Genomic DNA, 23866 nt, shown 5'->3' with positions numbered 1-23866 from the left:
TCCTTTTTCTGGATTGATTTTTGAATTTATCCTTACCTTATTTATTTTACTTTAGCATATTTATCCTACAGATTTTCTCCTTTTTCTAAGTTGACTCTTAAAAGAAAAATTGTTTAAAGAATTGAATAAAGAAGAAAAAGGAAATAAAATCATGGAGGTAAATTATTTAAATTAATTAGAGCTACTTTATAAAACAGAAATTCAATGTCATAAGAGTTTAAACAGAAATGTTATTGGAAAAGATACTTTAAAAATAAAAACATTAAATCATTTTGCGAATTTGCAAGCAAGGTATTCGGAAAAAATTAATGAAATGTTTATGATAAGAAAAGCAAGTATAAAATATTTAAAAAAATGTAACAGAAATATGATCATTTTCTATTTAAAGTAAGACATTTTGAAAAAGAAAATTAACTTTCAGTTCAGTTAAGAGTTGTTGTCATGCTGAAATTGCATTGAATTGCGGGAGTGCTTAATGTGAGAAATGACCTATAAGTTACTAAAACTATTACATAATGTGTGACAAATTGATAACTGTATTTAATTTATCCAATATTGCTATGCATTATGAAACATACACTAAAGATATGAAATATTATACCCTAAAATAATTATTAATTAACTTTTATCATTTGACTACGAAGTTACCATGAATAATTCACTGACTGAATATTCCATTGAAAGAAATTATTTAAAACAATCTAATGACATATTACTACATAATCTTTGTACCTAATAAAAATATAATTTTCTTCATATTATAAACATATTTAAAATAACAATATGTTTAGTTGTTATGAAATCATATTACGATAATTTTTTATTTAATGGATAATTTCTACATCAGAACCAAAATAAAAATCTGTTGCAATGAGAAAGACCTGGCAATTCACCAGACACAACATATGCATTCTGCAACAACATCCAACCCCCTACGTGTGGCAATCTCGCCAAGTTCAATCTGTACAATGTAAGCACCCTGTGTATGTAATTGTCCAATTTTAACCATCTAATGATACTGAATTGCAATACATTGTGACAGCCCTATCCTTACTATTCACAGTGTTTATGGTCCTTCTGAAGTCGTCTGCAGTTTATATAAATCAGGCTCTCCAACTTCTTAGGACACTCCTCTCATTTGTGTCCCTCATTCCCACAGTGGAAGCAAACTACCACCAGCTGTTTACACAGACTAGATGTGTGTCCAAACTGAAAGCACTTGAAACAACATTGAATATCTATATATTCTTTGACATTACATGAAGAGAAGTCAATAAACAACCTGCTCTTGGATACGAAGCCTTTAAATAGTTCATGATTCACCTCGAAAACAGCATGGTAACGCTCTGCCTTGTGCCTACTTGTTTTGAATAACAGTCGACAGCCTTTAAGGCAACCTCAGCCATCTGAGTATTTTGCTCCTGTATGAGAGTCATTAACTCCTCCTTACACAGATGTCGATCAATATCATACAAGATGACCTTAGGACACCTCTTCCTTTTAGGGGCAACTTTCATATCGGTTTTACCGACCTCAAGGGAGTCAGAAATAACTATAATTGTATCTCTTTGTCGTTGCAACAACGACATCTTCTCATCCCATGTATATTTCAAATTCTCAGGCTCAACCTCTTCTGCCGAAGGACTACCTGAAATTCGTCCTTCATTTCCTTGCTAGATTTCGATACCCTTTCCTTTAAATTAACGAGAACAATCTCAGGCTGCTTTCGAGACAGAGTGACCTCCCATTTCTCCTTCATTATCTGAGAGTAAGGCTTACATTGAGGCACTACAACTGAAAAGAACCTTTTCTTTTTACAATCATCTCGCACATCTCTGGAGGTCACTCAACCAACTCATCATACCCTTCCACAATGGCAGAAATATTTAATTTGAATACTCTCATTCTGGGGATAATCTTTTCACGCACCTTAGCTGAGCTGCTCCTGGGACTCTCTAAGAAAGCATAAGCGTTTCAGATTGCTCATTAAATTCCCTCACAAGCGGAGCAGAACTTCCCACATGCCCTATTGCTTGAACAAAATCCTGCACTAAATCCTGAACCTGGATAGAGATACCAGATATCCCAGCCCTTGGCTCATCATCTCCAGATGAGGAGGAATCATCAGGGCGCACTTCAGCTAATACTTCACCAAAAGTATTTTTTTGCCTGGTTGGACTTACCCTTTTTACCCCCTGCATCAGACATAAGCAATATTAATTTTTAAAAAACAAACAAAGACTATTAAATTAATTTAAAGTTGTTCACTGTCAATAACAAGTCCAATAAATCAGATGGCAATGTATAAAAAGGAAGACGAAGCACATTAATTCAAGATGGCCGCTGCCAAACACAACGACCAATCACAAAGAACCAATATGGCCATTGCCAATGTAAACAAAACCACAACTGATTAATTAACAAATTCATTTGAATTATATTAAATTCAAATAAATAGGTAAAAAGTATTATATTACAGTGTACACCAAAACAAGAAGAAGCCACCCAGAAGGGTGACTTAAATAAATTAAACCACCTATCTTATAGCCCAGATAGCCTAAGGACTATCCCAGCAACAAAAATTCAAAATAACCAATCACACAGAAAATAATATCCCAAAATAATGACCAAACAAGCAATTACACCCTTACTAACAAGCAAAGGACAAAATTCACAAAAATAATACTGAAACCGCACAAATAAATACATTCCTTCAGATCCCACTAAAAACACAATCTATCAATATGGAGTTGTGTGTCGAACTTTAAGTGGGTATACTGTGTCAACAGTACCGCCTGTCACCACAAAGAGTGCTTGTGAACTATGGACATGCTAAATTATGTCGTGTGTGTATACATATAAGGTATGTAAGTAAAGTATTGAGACTGGTTCAGAAAAACTTTTTATTTACAATCCAATTATATATGGACTCAACTTCGAAATAGTTCCCTTGGGAAGCCACGCAGCGCTTCAAACATTTTCCCACTCTTCATAGTAGTGTTGGAACTTAGAAACTAAAATATCCTTCAGATGGTCGGTTACATTTTTTGTTATGTTTTCTACTATTCCAAAATGGTGTCCTTTGAGGTGTTTTTTTTAAAGTCAGGAACGGGGAAAAGTCGCAGGTTCTCAAGGCAGGCGAATAAGGTGGTTGAGGAAGAAATATTTTTCTTTGCCAAAAACTCATTAATTGAGAGTGCAGTGTGACAAGGTGCACTGTTATGATGCAGCATCCAGTTTTCTCTGATGGCTGGTCTCATGTGGGCAACTTTTTTCTGCAGTCTTTCAAGAATTTCTCGGTAAACATATTGATTTACAGTCTGTCCTGTAGGTAAAAAACTAGTTATAGACAATGCCATTATTATCGAAGAAACAAATTAGCATGGTTTTGATTTTTGATTTGCTCATATTTGCTTTTTTGGAGCGTGATGAGTTTGAAGTGTGCCACTTCTTGCTCTTGCATTCCGTTTCTGGGTCGTACTCAAATATTCAAGATTCATGACCAGTAATAACATTTTTTTTAGAAAATCAGTATCAGTTTCAATTCGCCCTAGAAGATCACGGCACTCTTTCACCCTGTTGTTTTTCTCTTCAACAGTGAGGTTTTTTAGGACCAATTTTGCACAAACTTTTTTCATGTCCAATTCATTTGTCAAAATTTGATGGACTGTAGTATGGTTCAAATTCAATTGTTCTACAATTATTCTGACAGTTAATCACCGGTCGTACTGTACCAAACCTCTGATTCACTGAACATTGTCATAACTTTTTGATGTCTTCCAGAGCATCGATCGTCCGCAACTGATTCTCAACCATCTGAAAATGCATTAAACCACCTAAAAACTTGGGCTCATGACAGAGCATCATCTCCATATGCCCTTTTCAATTTTTAAAAAGTTTCAGTAGCAATCTCACTGAGTTTAACATAAATTGATTGCACAACGTTGCTCATAATTAGTATCTCTCATTCTTGTAATGCACAACAAAAACTTGTTTCATGAAAAGTTTGTGTACGTCTCACTTGGCATAAATAGACTAAAAATATTAAAACCTAATATAAATCAGCTGTTCATATAAACATATGTTTACTAGTAACTTTACAATGTTGTCACTTTGGTTGCCAAACAAAAATTGGTCTCATACTTTATTTACAGACCTTGTATGTAAGCCGCATGATGGAAAAGTCCTACAACTGTTGTCAGCTTTTTTTTTTTAATAAAAAAAATTTTTTTGTTACCATAGAAGTGGGGTGGCAAACATTTTTATAGATCTTTGAAGGCCTACTAATGTGGAAAATGTAGATGCAAAAAACTCCCATTTACTCCTTTTCTGATTCAAGCTACAACTAAAAAGGGAAAAATATGTGGCCATTTTTTGGAGGGAGTGAATATTAAATAAAAATTTCTGATAATTAGTCATCGTGATAAAAAAACTTCAACTTTTGTAAAAAAAGTCTTTTGCGAAAGTGCTCTAGTAAAAATTGGTAATTTTATTTTGGCCAAAACACCCCCCTTCCACTTCCTAATTTTTGTAAAAATTTAATACAATCTTCACCCTCCTCCGAAGGTAATACTTGTCTATCAAGTTTTTGAAGAAAATCAGTCAAAGTGGTCCAGAGTATAAGACTAACTACAGGCCATCATACATCAGTACATCAGTATGTACATAAACACAAACATCTGAAAAAAATAGATTTTTGGACTTGTGAGAGCACTGGAGTAAAAAAAAAATTTAAGATTATTTACAATTTACTTAAATCTATTTTTTCTGTTAATTTTTTAAAAAAATATATCCTTAAGGCATAACACTAAAAAAAAATTTTTAAGATTTTTTTGGCTGATCTATATACTTCCCCCATTATAGCCATTGCAGCATGTATGCTATAGACAGTAAAATAAAATGACAAGAGAAATTAAGTGATTGAACCTCAGGATAGTAATATATCATTCATTTACAAACTGAGCTACTGAGACAAAAATGTATATTTAATAAAGAAGAAATATTTATTTTGAAAATCAGTGGAAATTTATGATTATAATACAGACATTACAAACCAACACTCAAGGTGTTTCACTGCATAAAAAAACAATCTATTTAACAACTATCAGTGATTTCTATTACTGTAATTTAAAAAATATTGAATATATTCTTTAACAACTCAAGAAATGTCTAACATAGAAACATTTAAATAATAAAATTAAAATTCTATAAAGATTTTTAATATAAACTAACAAAAACTGAAAAAAAAAACATCAGATATTTAGTAATACTTACAATTGCAATCTTTTCTTCATGTGAAACTGTAGGTGGTAATTTCAAGTCAGCAGCCACTTCCATATTCTCTTGAATTGTTAATAATGGCTGTAACCTGTCATCTTGTTGAATGTAACATGATATCCTTCTAAATTCATCTAAATCTCTTTGTGTACCATTGACAAATACTGAACCATTAACACCAGTCAATCTGAAACAAAAATAAGAAAATTATCAAACTTCTTTTTTTACAGTTTGAAACAAAGACAATGTAAATTGAGAGAAAGAAAGTGAGTAGCTAGCTTTTCTTACTGTTGTTACCCTTACACTAATTAGGTTAGAAGCACTAGGAAGGAATTTAATGGATAAATGAGTTAGTTCAATTGCAAAGCATTCAGTAATGTTTGTAAAATAAAAGGTCACTGTGTACTTTCTTCTACGCTGTGCTCCTTCTAAGCTGCTCATTAAAACTTCCTCCTTAAAAATGTATAAAATATAGCCTAAAAAATGTTTTATATTTTATTATTTAAAGCTAATAATTTAGGGTAACAGCTTAATTACCTTTAATTCATATTATTGGTTAATATTCATACAAGTTTCCATTTATTAAACAAAACGTATAGTATTTATTTTACCTGTAACCAGAAAGAAGATCCAAAAGAGTTGATTTTCCAGCCCCAGATGGACCCATAATGGCAATAAGCTGGCTTGGTTGGAATCTGCCATTTATATTATGAAGTATTTCCTTAGTTCCTGAGTACAATAACATAAAAAATAAATAGAATAAAAATTAAAATCATTCTAACAGATTTATAATATTTCTGTTAAGAAGATAAACTATTTTTTTCTTTTGGGTGGCTAGCAGTTTTTTGTTCTTGAGACTTACATCTCTTCCCTACATTTTCTCCCTTTGTTTACAATCCTGGTTATTGAAAAAATTGGTCTTGACTATTTTAAGGCCAAACAACTGTAATTCTAAGACTACACAAAAACATCAAGTCCTTAAAAGAAACATAAATACTGTATTTACTCGCGTAATTCACACACTTTTTCATCACACTTTTCATCTAAAATTAGGTACATGATTTATGTGAGGAAACAATTTTAATAAGCTTATAATGAAACTAAAATGTAATAATCAGTAAGAAAATTATATTTACTTTTGAATACATGTACATACATACAAATAATACATGTATATTTAAAAAAGACAGATGAATGAATTACATGAGTAAATATGGTATATATTAAGAAAAAAGTTAGTGTTTAAATAAGTACACTAAATATGATTTTATAAAGATTGGATAAGCACAAGAGTTGTTTACTTAAAGTTTGATTTCATTACTGAAAAGTGTAATCTGTGCTAATACTTTTGACTCTTGTCCACAATACTTCATTAATGTGTATCTTATTGATTAAAAAACCAAGCTTACAAATCTAATTAAAATTAAATATTGGAAAACTGCATTCTTTACAAAGAAATTCTGTGGTTCTGTATCAATTTTAATGTCTCAAAGAGTAAAAATTGAAGGGTGTGAAGTAAGAAAATTTTCCAAAACCTTAAACCATGTTCAAAGAATTAGTTACTTTGACTACTGAAGTTTACAAAAATTTAGTACAGTTCACTTTTTTTAAATTTTTTAATGAGTAATGATCATATTAATTACAACTTTAACTAATGCAAAAAAAAGTAAATATAATTTTTGCTTGATTTAAACTTGGGTATTATAGCAACACAGAATACTTGCAGAGTAAAACCTATAGAAAGCTACATGTAATCTTTTTTAATATATTTTAATACTTTCCATCAGTTATGAATTAACTAGTAAAATTATTGGATAAAATCAAAAACTGATATTATAAAAACATATATAACTCTGATAATCACAATCAATTTGTTTTAAATTAACAAGCTGTTGTTGTGTTTATGAATTTTAGAGAAAACATAAAATGTACTTTATTTGTATAAATTAGCTAAAAACAGGAAACATTATGTACTCTATACAAACAAGCAAATATATTTCTATTTATTTAAGATTAAAAATTATGTACTTCTTTCACAAACAACTCACTGTCATGACTGACACACCTTGAGCTATTTTAAGTATTGTTTTTAAGATCAAAATTATGAATATAATTCAAATATAAAATAATTCATTCCAGAACCAGAACTCATTAATAGTTAGAATAATTTTTTAATTATTAAGGAATGAATTATGCAATATACTAAGTGTGTAATTTTATACTAATATACTGATTTAATAAAAATAAACAAATGAGATAACAATATTACACAAACTATTTAAAAATGGTGTAATTATTATTAAAAAAAATTGTTTTAAATATGCTAGAATCAATAAATAGAATATAATTTTTTCTCTTTATTATTCTAAAAAATTTGTATTCTTTTATTTATTATAATGATATTTAAAAAAAAAGTATTTTTGAACAGGTGATAAAAACAGTTGAGTTAAATTGAATTCAACTCCTCGGAAAAAAAATCTTCAAATACTAGCTCTAAAATTTTCTGTACGAGGAAGTCAAGTGACATAGGTACTATATTGTCTTAAAAAAAATGTTTTTAAAAATATTATTAAATTATTCACTCAAGGAACTACAGAGTGATGCCTAATTATAGCTACCCTCCTTTTTTTTAATTGTAATGAGAAATAAAATCTGCATGTACATATGAAAAATGCCAAGCCTGACTGAGATTTGAACCCAGAGCTTACCGGATGAAAGACAGAGATAATGCTACTCTACCATAGAGGTAGGTATTAGCTTGCTTACATTATTAAAAATTATTACAGGCAATGCTAATAATTATAGAATACAAACTTTTGCAATGGTTCTGAAATAAATCTAATTTTGGTCTGTAACTATTTATTATTTTTTAAAAAACAGATACTCTTCTTTTGGTTGAAGGTTGATAAAAAAAAAAATACAAGGCTGGCAGAAAATTAAGCTTTCTACATGGAGCTTGTATATCTTAAGAGATAATTTGGAATGGAGAAAAAGATTATTCTTTCTGTGGAAAGATAAGATCCATATGATGATTAATCATCATACGTTGTGTATATGTACATAAACAAAACGTTGAGAATGGATTTGTAAATAAAGTATGATATACTTATAATTATATTTTAAGATTTCAAAAGGAAATATGTTTTTTTATACGTACGTTTATTCGAATATCTTAACCCGATTAAGCTCAGGTTTGAGAAATTTTGTACCGTGATTTGAAGTAAGTCAAAATAAAGGGCGAATAGTATAAAAGCACTACAAAATAAAATATTAAAATGTAATAATCAAATACAACAATTTTCTACCTAATTATTAGCTACCGAATAACAAATAAATCCTGTCGTACCTTCCAAAGACAAATTTTCATTACAGAGAGATACCATTATTCCCATTACCCTAGTCACTCTTTATTTGAATTACAGAAACTTAAATTAAATATTTTATTAATTAAATAAATCTTATTAACAGTATTTTCACATCACACCAGAAGACACTATCATCTTATCTAACCTCACTACTGTAAAATAATAAAGACGTATTTTTCGTTAGTTACCGATAATCGCGAAAACTACTGACTCAATCATTACGAAATTTTAACTGTATCTTTCTTATGACCCCCGAAATGGTTACCACAGTTCAAAATCTCACCACTACATAAATCATAATTAACAAAAAAAAGTGTTAATAAATAATCTACAACTTCTTTTGCTAAATTTGTCGTTTTTATCGATAGATAATTTCTATGTCGATTGTTTTTGTCTACATCGAACGTTGTCTTTATCAATAGCAACTTCTTCAGAAGTCAAGATTTATAATTTAACGCAATTATCATGCGAGAACTCAGGCTCAAGCGTATAAAGTAACAATCTGTGGATTTTTATATCCTGAACGAAACCGTGCAGCAAACCCAGGCATAACAGTTTGATGATTCTAATTTAATTTAGCGCAATGCATCCGAGAAAAACACATCTCTTTACTTGAAACATGGAAGTAAAGTAAAAATAACTTGCAAGAGAAAAATTAGGAAATTGTGATAAAATTACCTTAAAGATAAAAATTTAAAGAAAGTACGTTATCGCTACATTAAAATTTCATAAAGTAAAACAGAAAAAAATATTTATTATCTTAATGTATTTTAGGTAGATTTCATAAGAAAACTACTTATTGTAATGGGTACCATGATTCGACTTCCGCAAAATTTCGATATATCTTTGCGTTTCACATCCCCCCAGATTCCAAAACCACCGTCAGCTCAAAAGTTTATGCTATAAATATATATATATATATATATATATATATATATATATATATATATATATATCACTTTCTTGTTGACACGATAACTGCAATAATTTTGCACCAATCACTTTCAAATTAATACATAAAACATAACGACCCAAAATCTCGGTCGAGTCCGTTGATGGACAAACTCGAACCATGGGGGTGGAAATGGGGAGGTTTTCTTCGAAAAAGCCAAATATCGCTATAAATTTCTAATTAAGTAAAATGTCGAATTCGTTTAAAGTTCCTACTATTCTTTGGATAAGGGCCTAAAACGTATCTACGTATACGTAAAGATATCACCAACCATTGGCCCAGGGGTGGAAAAAATGTGGTTTCGAAGAAAAAAAAATCATACCTCGCTTAATAGGCACAGTATCTAATCCGTTTAAGTGGTCGTTCTCTAAACATTACCTAAAACTTTTGTCTGAAACAATTTTTGATTTGACCAACCCTTTTTTCACACAACTACAATTTTTTTTCCATATGCAACCATTGTCGTATTGAGTAAATTTGAAGTTTTTCCTAATTTCAATGTGGAAATTACTTAGCACCGGTGAAATCTATCTCTGCCTTCCGACGTGCCGAATGGGATTTTTTTCTATATCCGATAAGCTAATGTTAAACTATTGTCATCGTTTCCAAAATTTATCACAATATCTTCAATACTATTTTCATACAAATATTATTTGTGTGAAAATATACACTTCCCATGATTTTTTCTTCTTTAATTACATGTAGAATACAATTTTTTCAAGAATTTGCATCTACTCTATTAACACGTATCAATAATTTTTTTACATAAATTAACTTAAATGTTATTACTACTTTCTATGTAGCCTTGGATTTTTGCCCATATAAATTCTATCGGGTTAAAATTGCAGTGGTATGGAGAAAGACGCAACACGGCACAATTATTTGATTTTGCGATTTCATCTACTTTATAATGAATATATTTTTGTTTTAGTGATTTTTACTATTTTTAAAAATTCTACTTTTAACATGTCTTCGGTGTACGCGATTTTCCTCGATTTTAACCATTCGGCAATTTCCGACTTTCGGGTCGAATCGCTTGGAATTTTTTCAGTTTTCAGGCAATGATACGGCTCAATATCCATTACTACGATGGATCCTTCAGTAAAAATTTCGACAGTTTTTGTAAACTGCTGCATAAAATTGTCACCATTCATGTGATCAAGATATTTTTGGGAGAATCTAAATTCAAATACCCATAAACCAGTGTTCAAAAATCCATTTTCACTTCCAACGTGCTGACTCATTAATCTACCTTTTCCAGCCGGGTATTTCACCCCAGTTGAAAAATCTTTCATAAAAGGATTTTTTATGTTCTTCATTTCTGTATCCACCCTTTTCCGTACATGTCTTGCATTAACCTACGTTTCATCTAGATAATAAATTGACTTACCGAGTTCAAGAAATCACCTAATTTCTCTTAAATATTCCCTACGTCATGAAATAATATCTTCGCGCTCAATAAATAAAGAATTATATTTTCTGAACATGAAATGAAAATTTGTTGATTTTAAAATACGATGTACTTCTACAAAAATTCCGGAGTTCAGAATCAATATTCACGGCATTTAATATTAATGATTAATTCACAAAATGAATAATGTAGGAATTAAAAGCGAACTCAATATATACTTTCATTATAGGAAATACCTAAACAGTGAGACTTTTAGTTTTGCTACGTCAAACAAAAAAAAAAAAAAAAAACAAAAAAAAACAAAGTATTATAAATATAAACAATACATGTAATTCAGAACAACATAGATAGACACGATTGTGAAGTACTACTAGACCTAACAAGTTGGAAGTTTAACTAATCTTGAAAATGATAATATAAAAATAATAAATAGTAACAAAAATTATAATAACAAAATAGTTTACCTTTACGGAATCCCTGAGAAACAGTGTAATTCAGGTCTTGAAATTTAAGATCTATTGGTTTTATTGTTGGCAATCTAGAGAATTTTGTAGTTTCTAACCTATCATTTAATTCTACGTCTTCCATTGCTAACTACAGAAATCTGAAAAACATAAATAATATTAATTACTTCAAGTAGATGATCTAATTTCTTAGTTTATGTAGGAAAAAGCAGTGATTTAATTAAAACTTTGTGTTTCAACAACCCCTATCTACATAATATCTATTTAATGTAACATTCAAACAGAAACTCATAATGTTTCTTCCTAAAACATCTTTTTTATACTCTGATTTATTTATAAATTATTATTATTTTTTTATTGAATCAGTAAACTGTATAAATGCTAAAATGTCAAAAGATCAGTAATAGCAAATTTCTAAATGTTTAGAAAGTGAGTCATGTTGTTTACGTTTGCTTTTACAATAGAGTTTATGAAGTGCAATGAACTTATTACATAAATGTGTGTAATTGTAACAGGGTTATTTACTACAGAACTGCATTGCAATATATTTCATAGTTATGATGCACAATTGTTTACAATAAAACAATAGATAATTATTTTTGTATAAATTGTTTTTGTAAAATTTCGCAGTAGTTTAATTTAAATTTAAACTATTATCATTAATAACAATAAGATTATTTTTAAAAACAATTTGTCATAGCATCTACATCGAAGATACATGTGTTGTAACACACATGAGTACAAAATAATAATGTAACTACTTTAGGTATAAAAATTCTTTATGTATAAAAATTCTAAACTTACAACATAGTTATTTATAAACACATTACATTTACTCAGACAATGCTTCTTTCTGATTAGTAATCATTAATCAATATTTTAAGGAGCAGTATTAATTTTATAACTGCAGTTTTGTCTAGCTAGCACATTAATAACTATTTATTTATTTGTTCACCTTCTGACAACAGGTTGATAACTAATTACTGTCACTTAATAATTTTCTCTGGTGGATTAGACAGTATTGTTTATTCTGATTAAAACCTTTTTATTTTTATTATCACCTTTTCCTCAGACTTTCACAATTTGTCTTTTTAATGGTGTAAAAGCAATAGCTTCTGCAGTAACGGCCTCTCTAAATTCTTGTGAACTGTGCGAGATGAATAAAAATTGTTCAGATCCCTAATATCTATATTCCTGCTATTCATTTTTTTATGTCTACAACTGAAAGTATAAATCTCACCCAGTTGTTTTTTCTTGCTTATCTTTTTTATTTGATACCCATATTTCAGAACCAATAAGAATGTTGATACAGCCATTTTACCATATAACTGTATCTGTGATTTGTTTTTCTTTGTAAAATTCATTAACTGTTGCACGGATGGTTTGAATGTTTATATTTACATTAAATCTGCTTTTTTGAAACTTTATTATGAAATCAAAAGTGTAACATGTATTACAACTTGATTATCATTATGAGTTTGACCACAAAGTTTAATTACAAACATACAACATCATTTTGGTTTTATTAGTAGATACTTACATGTTAAAAATTTGGTTCTGGAAATACTGTATTATTCATAAACCATTCTCTAATTCTCATAATATGACTAGATAATCAGCAATTTCATATAATAAACATTCATTTGTGGCAACAAGTAGATTACCGATTGTTTATATATTCTCATTTGCAGAGGTCATAATATACATGTTAAAAAGAGTACAGGAAAGCGAGATAGTTTATTAATTTATATAGGACTGATGGGAAAAAGAAGTGGTAATTCTACCTTGAATCTCTGTAGTACACTTGGTATACTTCATATTGTATCAACAAAGATAAATAGCTTCAGCATCATATAATTCATTAGTAAAAATTTGATGTGTTTCATTTTACAGTAGGCAATTTAAAAACTTTAATCATGTATAGGTCTTAAATAAATATATATTTTTTTAATTATAGAATATTTTAATGAAATCAATATACTCTGATGATCAGTTTTTAATAGACTAGTTAATAAAAACACCCTGAATTTTTGGTGTCTTCATTTAACATAAATAGTATGTACTCAAATAATTTTCATCACCTTCAAAATTGTTATTTTTTAAATTTATTTATTTACTATCGTCACATACATATTTGTTTATTATTATTTTGATGTGTTAATGTCTTTTTTATCATTATAATTTTATCTCAGTCTCCCTTGGTCCACTTAGGAAAATGTGGGGATTACTCTATTTTTTATCCATGAAATAAGTAATACACCTAGCTATTTTTGATGATCTAAATAATGTATTATCCATCATAAGAATAGAATATTTTTCTAAAGTCTATTTTTCACATTGTTCCTACTTGAAACAACATAATGCACTGCAATACATATAATAAACATTCATTTGTGGCTACAAGTAGATTACCTCATTTGCAGAGGTCATAATATACATGTTAAAAAGATTACAGGAAAGCAAGATAATCTATGGGAAAAAGAAGTGGTAATTCTACCTTGAATCTCTAACTGTAGTACACTTGGTATACTTCATACTGTATCGTCAAAGAAAAATAGAAATAATTTCCATCTGGAAGAGGCATTCTTAATGCTGAATTTGCTAGATAAATTTTTTTTGTATCTATAAATTTTAAGCATTAATATACAAGATGTAAAGGAAGTTTACCCCCTAAAAACAAACATCTTTCTAATCTTGACACACATACCAAAATATTTTTATTCTTTAAAGAGAGTAAAATTTCTTCCAGAATTTTAGTTTGTCTTTGATAATCTAATGTAATAGTTTTTCATAACTGAGAACAAAATATTGAGAAAATTATATCAGAATTTAGAAGAACAAGGCACAATATCTACCATCAAGCTGATTTATAATCTACGTATGGTAACAGTTGTTCCTAAAACAAATATTTTATCCAAAAATTTTTTTAATAGAAAATAATGCTGAGTAGAGGCAGTGAGTGAGTGTAAATAATACATTATATTTTGAGAGAAGAGTACATTAATACGGAGCTCTTTACAATCTATCCTAATTTTTCATATGGCTACAATCAATTGCTTACTATTCATGGTACAAAAGACATATGTTAGAGTTGATTTCTTTGAGGACAATGATACTTACTACTTACCCAGTTCCTGGGATACCCAGAGCAGAAGTTTCACTTGTAGGACTGACTTTAATAATTTGGTAGGTTGGTATGCTGATTGCAACAGTACATTTGGCTCAGAGAAGATGCAAACAGGGTTCCTTACTTTCCTTGGAAATGCTTATTATTTCTTGGTTGATATTAGACCCAAGGCTATTAAAAATAACTTAACTACTCTCAATAATAAGAAGCATTCCATGTTATCTAGTAAATGTAATGAATAAATTGACTTTTTCATTTCCTTCTTTACAAAGCTAAAAAATATACTTGTAACACATCAACACCCTAAGAACCCAAAAATGTAGTTAATACAGCCCTGGAAGTGTCACCATCATTTTGTATTTTATAGGGTGTGATTAACATCATTATTGTCATAGAAAGCATATTTTACTGTTGTCTCTTGTACCTCAGACACCTTACTTGTATCATAAGAAGGACTGGAGATTAAATGTAAAAATCAAATTTTTTGATATTTATTTTGAGATTCATTTGATATTATGGACGTCTCCAGGAATCCTGTATAGCTTTCTTAATTTAGGTACTGTAGACAACTGTGTCCCTTTTTGTGGGATAAGTATATCTGTGTAGCTTGTTATATTATGAACCACAGGCCAGGAAGCATTCTTAATTAGAATCCAACAAAATAGCTACTGGTAGCAGGAACAAAAAAAAGTACTACTCATCATTAAAACATAACCGGTATTGAGTAACTGAATATTACATGTAAAGACTAGTGCTAACTATCTCTACCATTATTACATACTGCATATGAGACTAATCCACCTCTTATGTTATTATAAAACAATGCATTATATTCACTACCTGTGATCGATAGGATAATGGTGTAAATGCAAATTATAAGTTAAAAAATATAATAATAATATATATAATAGAAAAATTTGTATTCCTTTGAACAACAAAATAAGAATTTTTGAATGCATTAACATTTTTTCAAAAAATCTTAAAAATTATTACCTTAATCTAAGTGAAGTAAAAGTGAAACATTCTCAGACACATTTAGAAGACAGTAAACCAATATATACCAGTATTACAAAGTATTTTTATCCAAAAAACCAATTACAGAAAATATTTTGTGTATTTTATTTTTTTTTACATCGCTATTAATTATAAATAATTAATTATGAAAAGAAATGACTATTATAAAATAAAAAATAAAAAAAAATAATGGCAAAGAACCAAGATTAAAGAACAGGATTCTCTGATATTTTTTTGCTGATCTTATCTACAATCAATTCTCATATCTAAGAAACATACTTCTTTCCCTTTCCAAGTATCAGGAAACAACAATACAATTAGAATCTCTCTCTCTCACACACACAAGTGCATGCACACATATATATATACACACACACACACACACACTCAATCTCTCTCTTCCTCTATATTCTTATTATTTTTTATCTATAAATTAATTTAATTAACAAACATAAATGAAAGATAACACAAGACATAAAAAATTAAAGATAGATACTTGATAAAATAATGAATTATATTTATCAGTTTTCAATTTATTACACAGCCAACAGGGAATGCAAATAAATGATAAAATTAATAATAGATTAATATTTAATTAAAAATGGAACAAATCTAATTCACATTTAACTGCTTTAATTAAAACTCAATGTCATTCTGATGAACTGGGATTCTGTATTTAAGTTTTAATAGATTGTTATTTAAATTATCTTTAAATAATGAGTAGAAATATTCATATTAAACACACAAATACATTTTTATTTTCAATGGGGCTAATATTCATTAAACGTTTTATTTAATATTTGCTTATTAAATAAATTTATTCGAGTTTTTTATACTTTCATTTTTATTATTTTTTCTTGGTTGAATGATAGTATTATTCTAAAAAATAATAATCCATATGTCTGTTGAAATGTTTGTAGCTTCATAATCTGAAAGTGGACTGAGTGTTTCAACATGGTTTCCTGATTTAAAAACAAAGAACATTTGATTAAGTTCTGAACTACACCGACAACTTTGCACCTTAGAAGTACTAAAGCATAATGTTTAACTTAAACAAATAAATAAAAAATTAGACAAATTGGAATTTGTCAATTTTTTTTGCCTAAAAATTAAACAAAAATTTGTCTAATTTTTAGGCTTCCCGAAATAATTTAATTTTTTTTTATCAAATAAAATTTAAGAAACTGACAAATTACCACATTAAATTACAAAGTCTATTAATTTTGGATATAAACAAAGCCTTTTTGGTTAATAAATCAACTTCATTGCCTGAAATTCATATATAGTCAAGGATCCAATAAAACTAAAAAAAAAAAACTAATGACTGCCAACAACTGTGACAGATGGGTACGTTATAATTATCCGATGAGTTGTAAATAATAGTATGACTAGTAATTATTAGTAATTGGCTTGAAGTGCATTAACTAAATCAATAAATAATAATTAATTTCGGGATTCATCTTATAAGATCTATAAGTATAAATATGGCATAAAGCTTAACTTTAAATAAGCTGGTTTATATTGAGGCAGATTGAATATTTAGGTACTACCTACCAACTGAAAATGCATGACAAATACAACCATCTGGCTTAGATTCATAATATAATTACCATAACTGGATACATTTTTTAAATAAGGTAAACTCATGACAGAATATGAGGTGATGATTATTTATGAAATAATTTCAACGTGAAAATCGACTGATTTTTTGTTGCAACAGAACATACACTAATAAAATGCTCAAATTTATTAAGAGGTAACTGAAGATCTAGAGGAGAAAATACATTCGATTCAAACATGTTTAGATACTTAGGATTAATAACAAGGAAACCAAGCTAATTCCAAAGTAAAAACTCCAAAGTAAAGAAGGATATAGTAGTAATAAAGAAGGAAAATACATATTTTAGAGATAATATTTATTAATTATGTATATTTTTCTATTTATGTGGTTCCAATTTATCACTTGATATTTAATTTATCAATTTTAATGCGGTTGTTTAATATGAATGAAAATATTGTAGGAGAACATCATCTTACATTAAAAAAATTTACATTATCAACTTCTTAAGTCAACGTAACTGAAATATTTAACAAATAGCATCGGTTACAAAAATAAGTTGATTTCAATAGTTTCTTTTTTTTGATATGTATATGATAATTCATATATATGCTATCTTATGGGAAAAATAACATTTTTCATCTGGATTAATAGAAAAACTGTGAGAAAAGAATTTAGTATCGAAACTGCTAAAAAAACAAACAATGTATGATAAAAATTTCAGCCAATAAAAAAAATAATTAAAATTAATTAATTGTCTGGAAAGGAAAGGAAAGATAAGTAATGTTATTAAATAATAGGATAGATTGATCTGGCTCACATAATAAATGGTAAATGACAATGACAGACAAAATTAATTTTAATGATTGATACGAAAGCAAAGTAGCAGACTACATAATTGATATAAAGTATTTGGTTAATACAGTATGAATAATGAAACAAATAGATATTAGGTAAGTGACCCATTAATTAATCAATCAAACATTCATTCATAAATTATGTAATAAGTTGATTTAAAAAAAAATAAAATACGTGTATACATAATACACATTATATTTTTGTTCATCTAGTTATAAATTAATTAAATAACAAAACTGTCAAAACAATTATCTTAAGAAACAGAGATAAATATAAGGAACTAGTAAATAAAATTTAAATAAAAATTAAAATTAGTCTTGATTTTTAGGTAATAGGAAGTTTACAATATTTTGAACACTACGACAATATAAAAATTTAGTAACTGGGTAAACAAAATTTCTTAAGATTGTCTCATATACAAAGTGATTGACGTAGTGTTTCCGACGCTTTCTGACCTCATTCTACTAGCGAAAAAAAAGAAAAATTTCATATGGACATGGGCTCAGAAGCATTCCGTTAGCAAGTTACGGCTAGCAAAAGAGTTTCCCCTGATTCCTGAGCATGCCGTCATGGTATTTATCTTGGCGATTGTGGTGGAAATGCAACAGCTGCTGCAGAATATCAAAGACCTAACCGCAGAGTTCCAAATCCTAAAACAATTAATTGAATGTTCCATATGCTACAAGAAACAGGAACACTTCCCAGTACTAGTACTCACCACAACCGTTCTGCCCATCATGATGCTGATGTTGATGGAACCATTATCGAGGCTATTCAATGCAGTATGGATGTTAGTACATCCAGTGGCAGATCATATATAGGCATTGTGGAACAGCAGCACTCTCTCTTTCCTCTTGATATTATCGATAACATTTAATATAATGAGTCCTTTTTTCTTTTAATTCTTTCTTTATATTGTACAACATATAATCCTTAAGCTTAATGTCCTTAGTCATCCCCCAGTTTATGAAAAACATACAAAAATAATTGTATGGAACTGGGCTCTTAACAGTTCCATACAATCCGGCGTGGTGTTTGGCTGTTGAGAAAATGTGTTCATAGGAAGCTTCACACGAGGCTCCAAGGGAGAGCGAGCACTGTCGCTCCTGCAGTGCCGACCCAGGCGTGCTGGTGGAAGGTAGTTTTTTTACTCCGTGTGTGTATGGAACGTTCCTTGTTCGTTCCCTTTTCTAGTTTAGTCGGTGGAAGGAATATGAACGTGGTTTAGTTGTTTTTTCAGTAGTGATCAGAAGATGGCAAAAAGCAAGGGCTCTTTGACCGCCAAATCTATCCAAAAACACGCTGGAAGGGCGAAATTAAAGGTAATTAGTAAAAACTAATTACGTATTTGTTTCTGTGTACATAGAAATTTAAATTAGGCACCATTGGACTATAGTGTTTTTAAGCGGACATTTTATTATGTTATTATTTAATAATACTAAAAAATATTATCTGTATTGAAATTTTATTATTTATTCCGTTAAACCGAATATTTGAACATGATAAAGTGTAGAATTAGATTATTATCCTGCTTCCAGCTATTTTACTTGATTAATTTTTTTCGGTTCTTTTATTTTACAGAAAACTTTAACCTTGGCCTTGAAAAGGCCCAGAAAAAAATTTCCTGGAGCAGCACCCCCACTAATTTTAGCTACAAGCCACCACTCAGTACACGACGCCTTTCACGGCGGTTCGGAATTTTTCCGAAACATGATGTTACGAAGAGGACACTTCGTAACAAGTTGTCTCCTACCGTAATCAACAGTACAAAATTTTCCAACCAGTACAAAATTTTCTTCGTTTGCAATATTGCAATTGGTTGAACATGAACCGCTGATTGCATAGGTTCATTTTATTTACTGACGAGGCTCAATTTACTCGGGACGGCATCAATAAACTTTGCAACGAACTCACTTGGACAGAAGTACAGATAAATTGGCTTATGAAAAAAAAAACTTGCTAAATTTCAGGTACGGTCCAATACTTTTCAAGGAATTAAAAGAGATATCCTTTTATTCCAGATTCGTAATAAACAAAAAAAACCATTAAGGCCCTAATAAAAAGAATGAAGTAAGAAAATATTTCGAAAAAAAAATTAGGACACAAATGCTTCATTGTAGGCGACTGTGTATTTGAATGATGCATAGAGTCAGCTATCTTCCGCTAACACATGCGGAAGATAGACAGTTCGATGCTCGGACGGATTAATTATACTTTAACGCTTTTCAAAACTGTTTCCCGATCACCAGTCTGTTGTTAGGTAATAGTTACCAACATGTCCTTACCTGACGATCCAAAGATATACAAGGTATATTAACAAGGGATTCAGCTGATTAACGAGTCCCTAATCAAGAGAACTGTATTAGATGTCTGGAGATTTTCGTTACATCGTATTTATTAAACGACTATCGATAACTTAAAAGCGGTTAATTTAGAGCTGACTTCAAAGATGAAATTTAAAGAATGTTTTTAGTTGGGATATTTAAAATAATTTTATATTTTTAAATTATTTATTTTAAATGTGGACAAGATTACAAAAAAATTTGTCTGTATGAAAAAGCCACTTTCAAAAAATACAAATATGAAAATCCTGCGGCTTGGTAAAAGTCAGAAAAGGAATGAAAAGAAACAACGTAATGGAACTGGCTGCAGAGCCCTAATTAAACCTATCTAGAACGAAGGAGTATGTATTATTTATTTACCTAATTAGGTAAATAAATAATACATTAGTAAAATAAGGTAGAAAAACCTAAGTTTTCCTACAATTTTCTTGACTTTTCACGCGTGAATAGTTTAAAAAGGAAAATGACTAAGGCATATATTAAAAATTATCTTATGATAATCTAATAGTAAGCTAAGGTAATGACAAAATGGAAAATATCTTAAATCGTCTACGTAAATGATATAATTCTTAGTTTATAATACGTTCTACTAATGGTATCTAGAAAATAATTTACAAAGAGATTAGCAGGAAAATTTCCGTTATAAAATTTTTTTTAAAAATCATCGAAATCGGTCAATTTGTTGAAACATAAAATAAAATTAAAACAAATTATGAGTGGAATAATGAACCACCTATTTTTTGGAATACTGTAAAGCATATGTTTTATTTTTATTACATATACGTCTTTAATAAATGAAACAACTAACAATTAATTCCCCTGGTGAGATATACGAGGGTAAGTCAATTATTATCCGCAATGTAGTTATAAATTTTATTGCAATACAAATAGGAAACTTACATGTACATCATTTTTCAACATAGTCCCCTTGCATTTCAACGCACTTTGTCCATCATTGCACAAGCTTACTGATTCCCTCATAAAAGAGGGTTTTCGGTTGAGCTGCGAGCCAGGAATGCATCGCTTCTTTCACTGTTTCGTCCGAGGTAAATCGAGGGCCCCTTAATGCCTCTTTGGGTGAACCAAACAAGTGGTTGTCAGAAGGGGCAAGATCAGTACTATACGGAGGACGAGCCGGTACTTCAAAGTTGAGTTTCTGGAGAGTTTCAGCAGGATGGGCAGCAGTATGTGGATGGTCATTGTCGTGCAAAAACACAACACCTTTCGACAGCAGTCCTCGGCGTTTGCTTCGAATTGCAGGCTTCAGCTTGGCAGTAAGCATCTCATTGTAATGCGCACTGTTTATTGTCGTGCCCCTTTCCTCATAATGTTCAAGTACTGAGCCCTGTAAGTCCCAAAAAATCGTAGGCATCAGTTTTCCTGCGGACGGTTGGGTCTTGAATTTTTTTTGCAGGGCGAATTTGGATGTTTCCATTCCATACTCTGCCGTTTACTCTCCGGCTCGTAATGATGGATCCGTGTTTCGTCACCATTGATGATTCTGTCTAAGAAGATGTCCCGTTCGTTACCATAGCGATCCAAATGTTTTTGGCAGATGTCCAAGCGCGTTTGTTTATGCGACTGTGTGAGTTGTTGTGGGACCCACCTTGCACAAACTTTATGAAACCCAAGTCTGTTGTGGATGATTTCGTAGGCAGAACCGTGACTAATTTGCAGACGATGTACCACTTCTACGGTAGTTACTCGTCTGTCTAAGAAAACCATGTCACGTGCACACTCAATGTTTTCCTCATTTGTGGCGGTAAACGGTCGTCCGGCTTCTTCGTCGTGCGTAAAACTTGCGCGACGATTTTTGAATTTTTCAATCCATCCGTAGACACTCCGTTGCGGCAACACACTGTTCCCGTACTGTACCGAGTCTTCGATGTATTTCGGCCCCTGATACACCTTCCGACCACAAAAAACGGATCAACGTTGCTCTTGCAAACAGAAAGCGGACCAGCCATGGTTAAAGGCAGGGCAGCGATAATGGAACTAACCTAGCAGTATCAAACCTGCACAGACATAACAACAATCAAGCCACGCATTCTTCATCTACGCAACACGACAGTACTACCAAAATAAATAAAAAAAATATAACTAAATTGCGGATAATAATTGACTTATCCTCATATAATATAGGTAGATATGCTATGCATACAATAGCTCTACAATGAAAAAATAAATTTTTTAAATATAAAATAAAAGCCTTTATCGTTAAGTTTATTAAAATGGAACAATTATCACTGGCTAATGAAATAAAACTTTAAATCATTTAAGACATTATATCATAATATTAAAACTTTAAAAATTAATATGATTGCTATTTTAACCTTTCTAAACGAATCGGGTTAATTATTTATTATTAGTATTTGTTATAAAATAATTTTAGGGTAAATACTACTCTAATAACAACAAAAAATCAACAAAAAGAGATCAAGTTACGTCAATTTATTCTTAGTATGAATTACAATTCAAAAACACAAAGACAGATAGACGAGAAAACAAAGCATATTCAGAGGGCACGTTTATATACATAATTTATCTTATATTTATGCGTAGAATATGCAACATAAATATTGGACGACGTTTTCTATAAACCCTATATACATATATAAAACTTAAGAGGTTTATAATCGATGACACGGTTAGTTGAGAACATTTGTTACAGGAGTTAAGAACTAGTAGGTATCATTGAAACAATCACACAAATAAAAAAAAGACATTTTATCGAGCGAAATGTTAATTTTACATTAGTTGCCAATTGTTATGAATTATACTTAATGTCTAAATTAATGTGTTTTTTTTTTTTTTTTTTACTAATAAAATATACATGTACATAAGGTTGCAAGTATGTGTAAGTAAATTATCGGGAGAATTTTCCAAAAGTCGTAATAATGGTGAAGAATTAAAATAGGTGAAACTTTCACCTATCAAATAAAACAAACAAACGTTAAATCAAATAGATTTAACGTGAAACTTTCACAAACTTGGTAGAAAACTTAAGGATTAAAAAAGGCTTTACCTCGTGCTCAGTGATAATCTATATTTAAACATCTAATCTAATTTATCTACAATCACAAATAATCAGATTAACGTCGTTTTTCTACATTTATTTTTCTTAATTTTTTAACAATCAAGTTTCTTGCGTTTCTTGAAGATTGATTTTTTTTCATAGTGCTAGCCGATTTTTTTGTTGTTGAAAGAATACCCACAATTTAAATTAAAAAAAAAACCTTTAAAATATGTTAAATCTAAAAAATAAAACTTAATACATTTTTTTTCAAATCTTTAAGTTCGATTTTTTTGAAATCGGCTCCAAATTAAGGTAAGGTTTTATAATCGAAGCGACGTTTACAAAATTATTAAAGAGAAAAAATATAAACAGTCTACCCAGGAATGATGCTCAGGATCATTTGACTTAGGCAGAATAATGACAAATTATAGTGTATATTTTCACGTTTTAAAAATAGTTTTTGTTCCACATTACACGAAACA

At 29.8% G+C, this 23866-nt stretch overlaps 1 protein-coding gene across 4 annotated transcripts in view; it reads right to left on the bottom strand.

The window, feature by feature from the left end:
- Nucleotides 1–23866, bottom strand: part of LOC142325988 (ATP-binding cassette sub-family G member 1) — a 108208-nt gene that overhangs the window by 26005 nt on the left and 58337 nt on the right. For all 4 annotated transcript variants that reach the window (XM_075368020.1, XM_075368017.1, XM_075368018.1 and 1 more), the window contains 3 exons: nt 11470–11609; nt 5889–6006; nt 5275–5464 (listed from right to left, as the gene is read on the bottom strand). In XM_075368020.1, coding sequence (XP_075224135.1) covers nt 5275–5464; nt 5889–6006; nt 11470–11593 — 432 coding nt within the window. In that variant the 5' untranslated portion in view covers nt 11594–11609. The remainder of the gene's footprint in view (nt 1–5274; nt 5465–5888; nt 6007–11469; nt 11610–23866) is intronic.

This window comes from Lycorma delicatula, chromosome 6 (assembly GCF_047948215.1).
Source record: "Lycorma delicatula isolate Av1 chromosome 6, ASM4794821v1, whole genome shotgun sequence".
Classification (NCBI taxonomy): Eukaryota; Metazoa; Arthropoda; class Insecta; order Hemiptera; family Fulgoridae; genus Lycorma; species Lycorma delicatula.
Note: the sequence above shows the minus strand (reverse complement) of the source record. Positions and strands in the feature narration are given on the sequence as shown.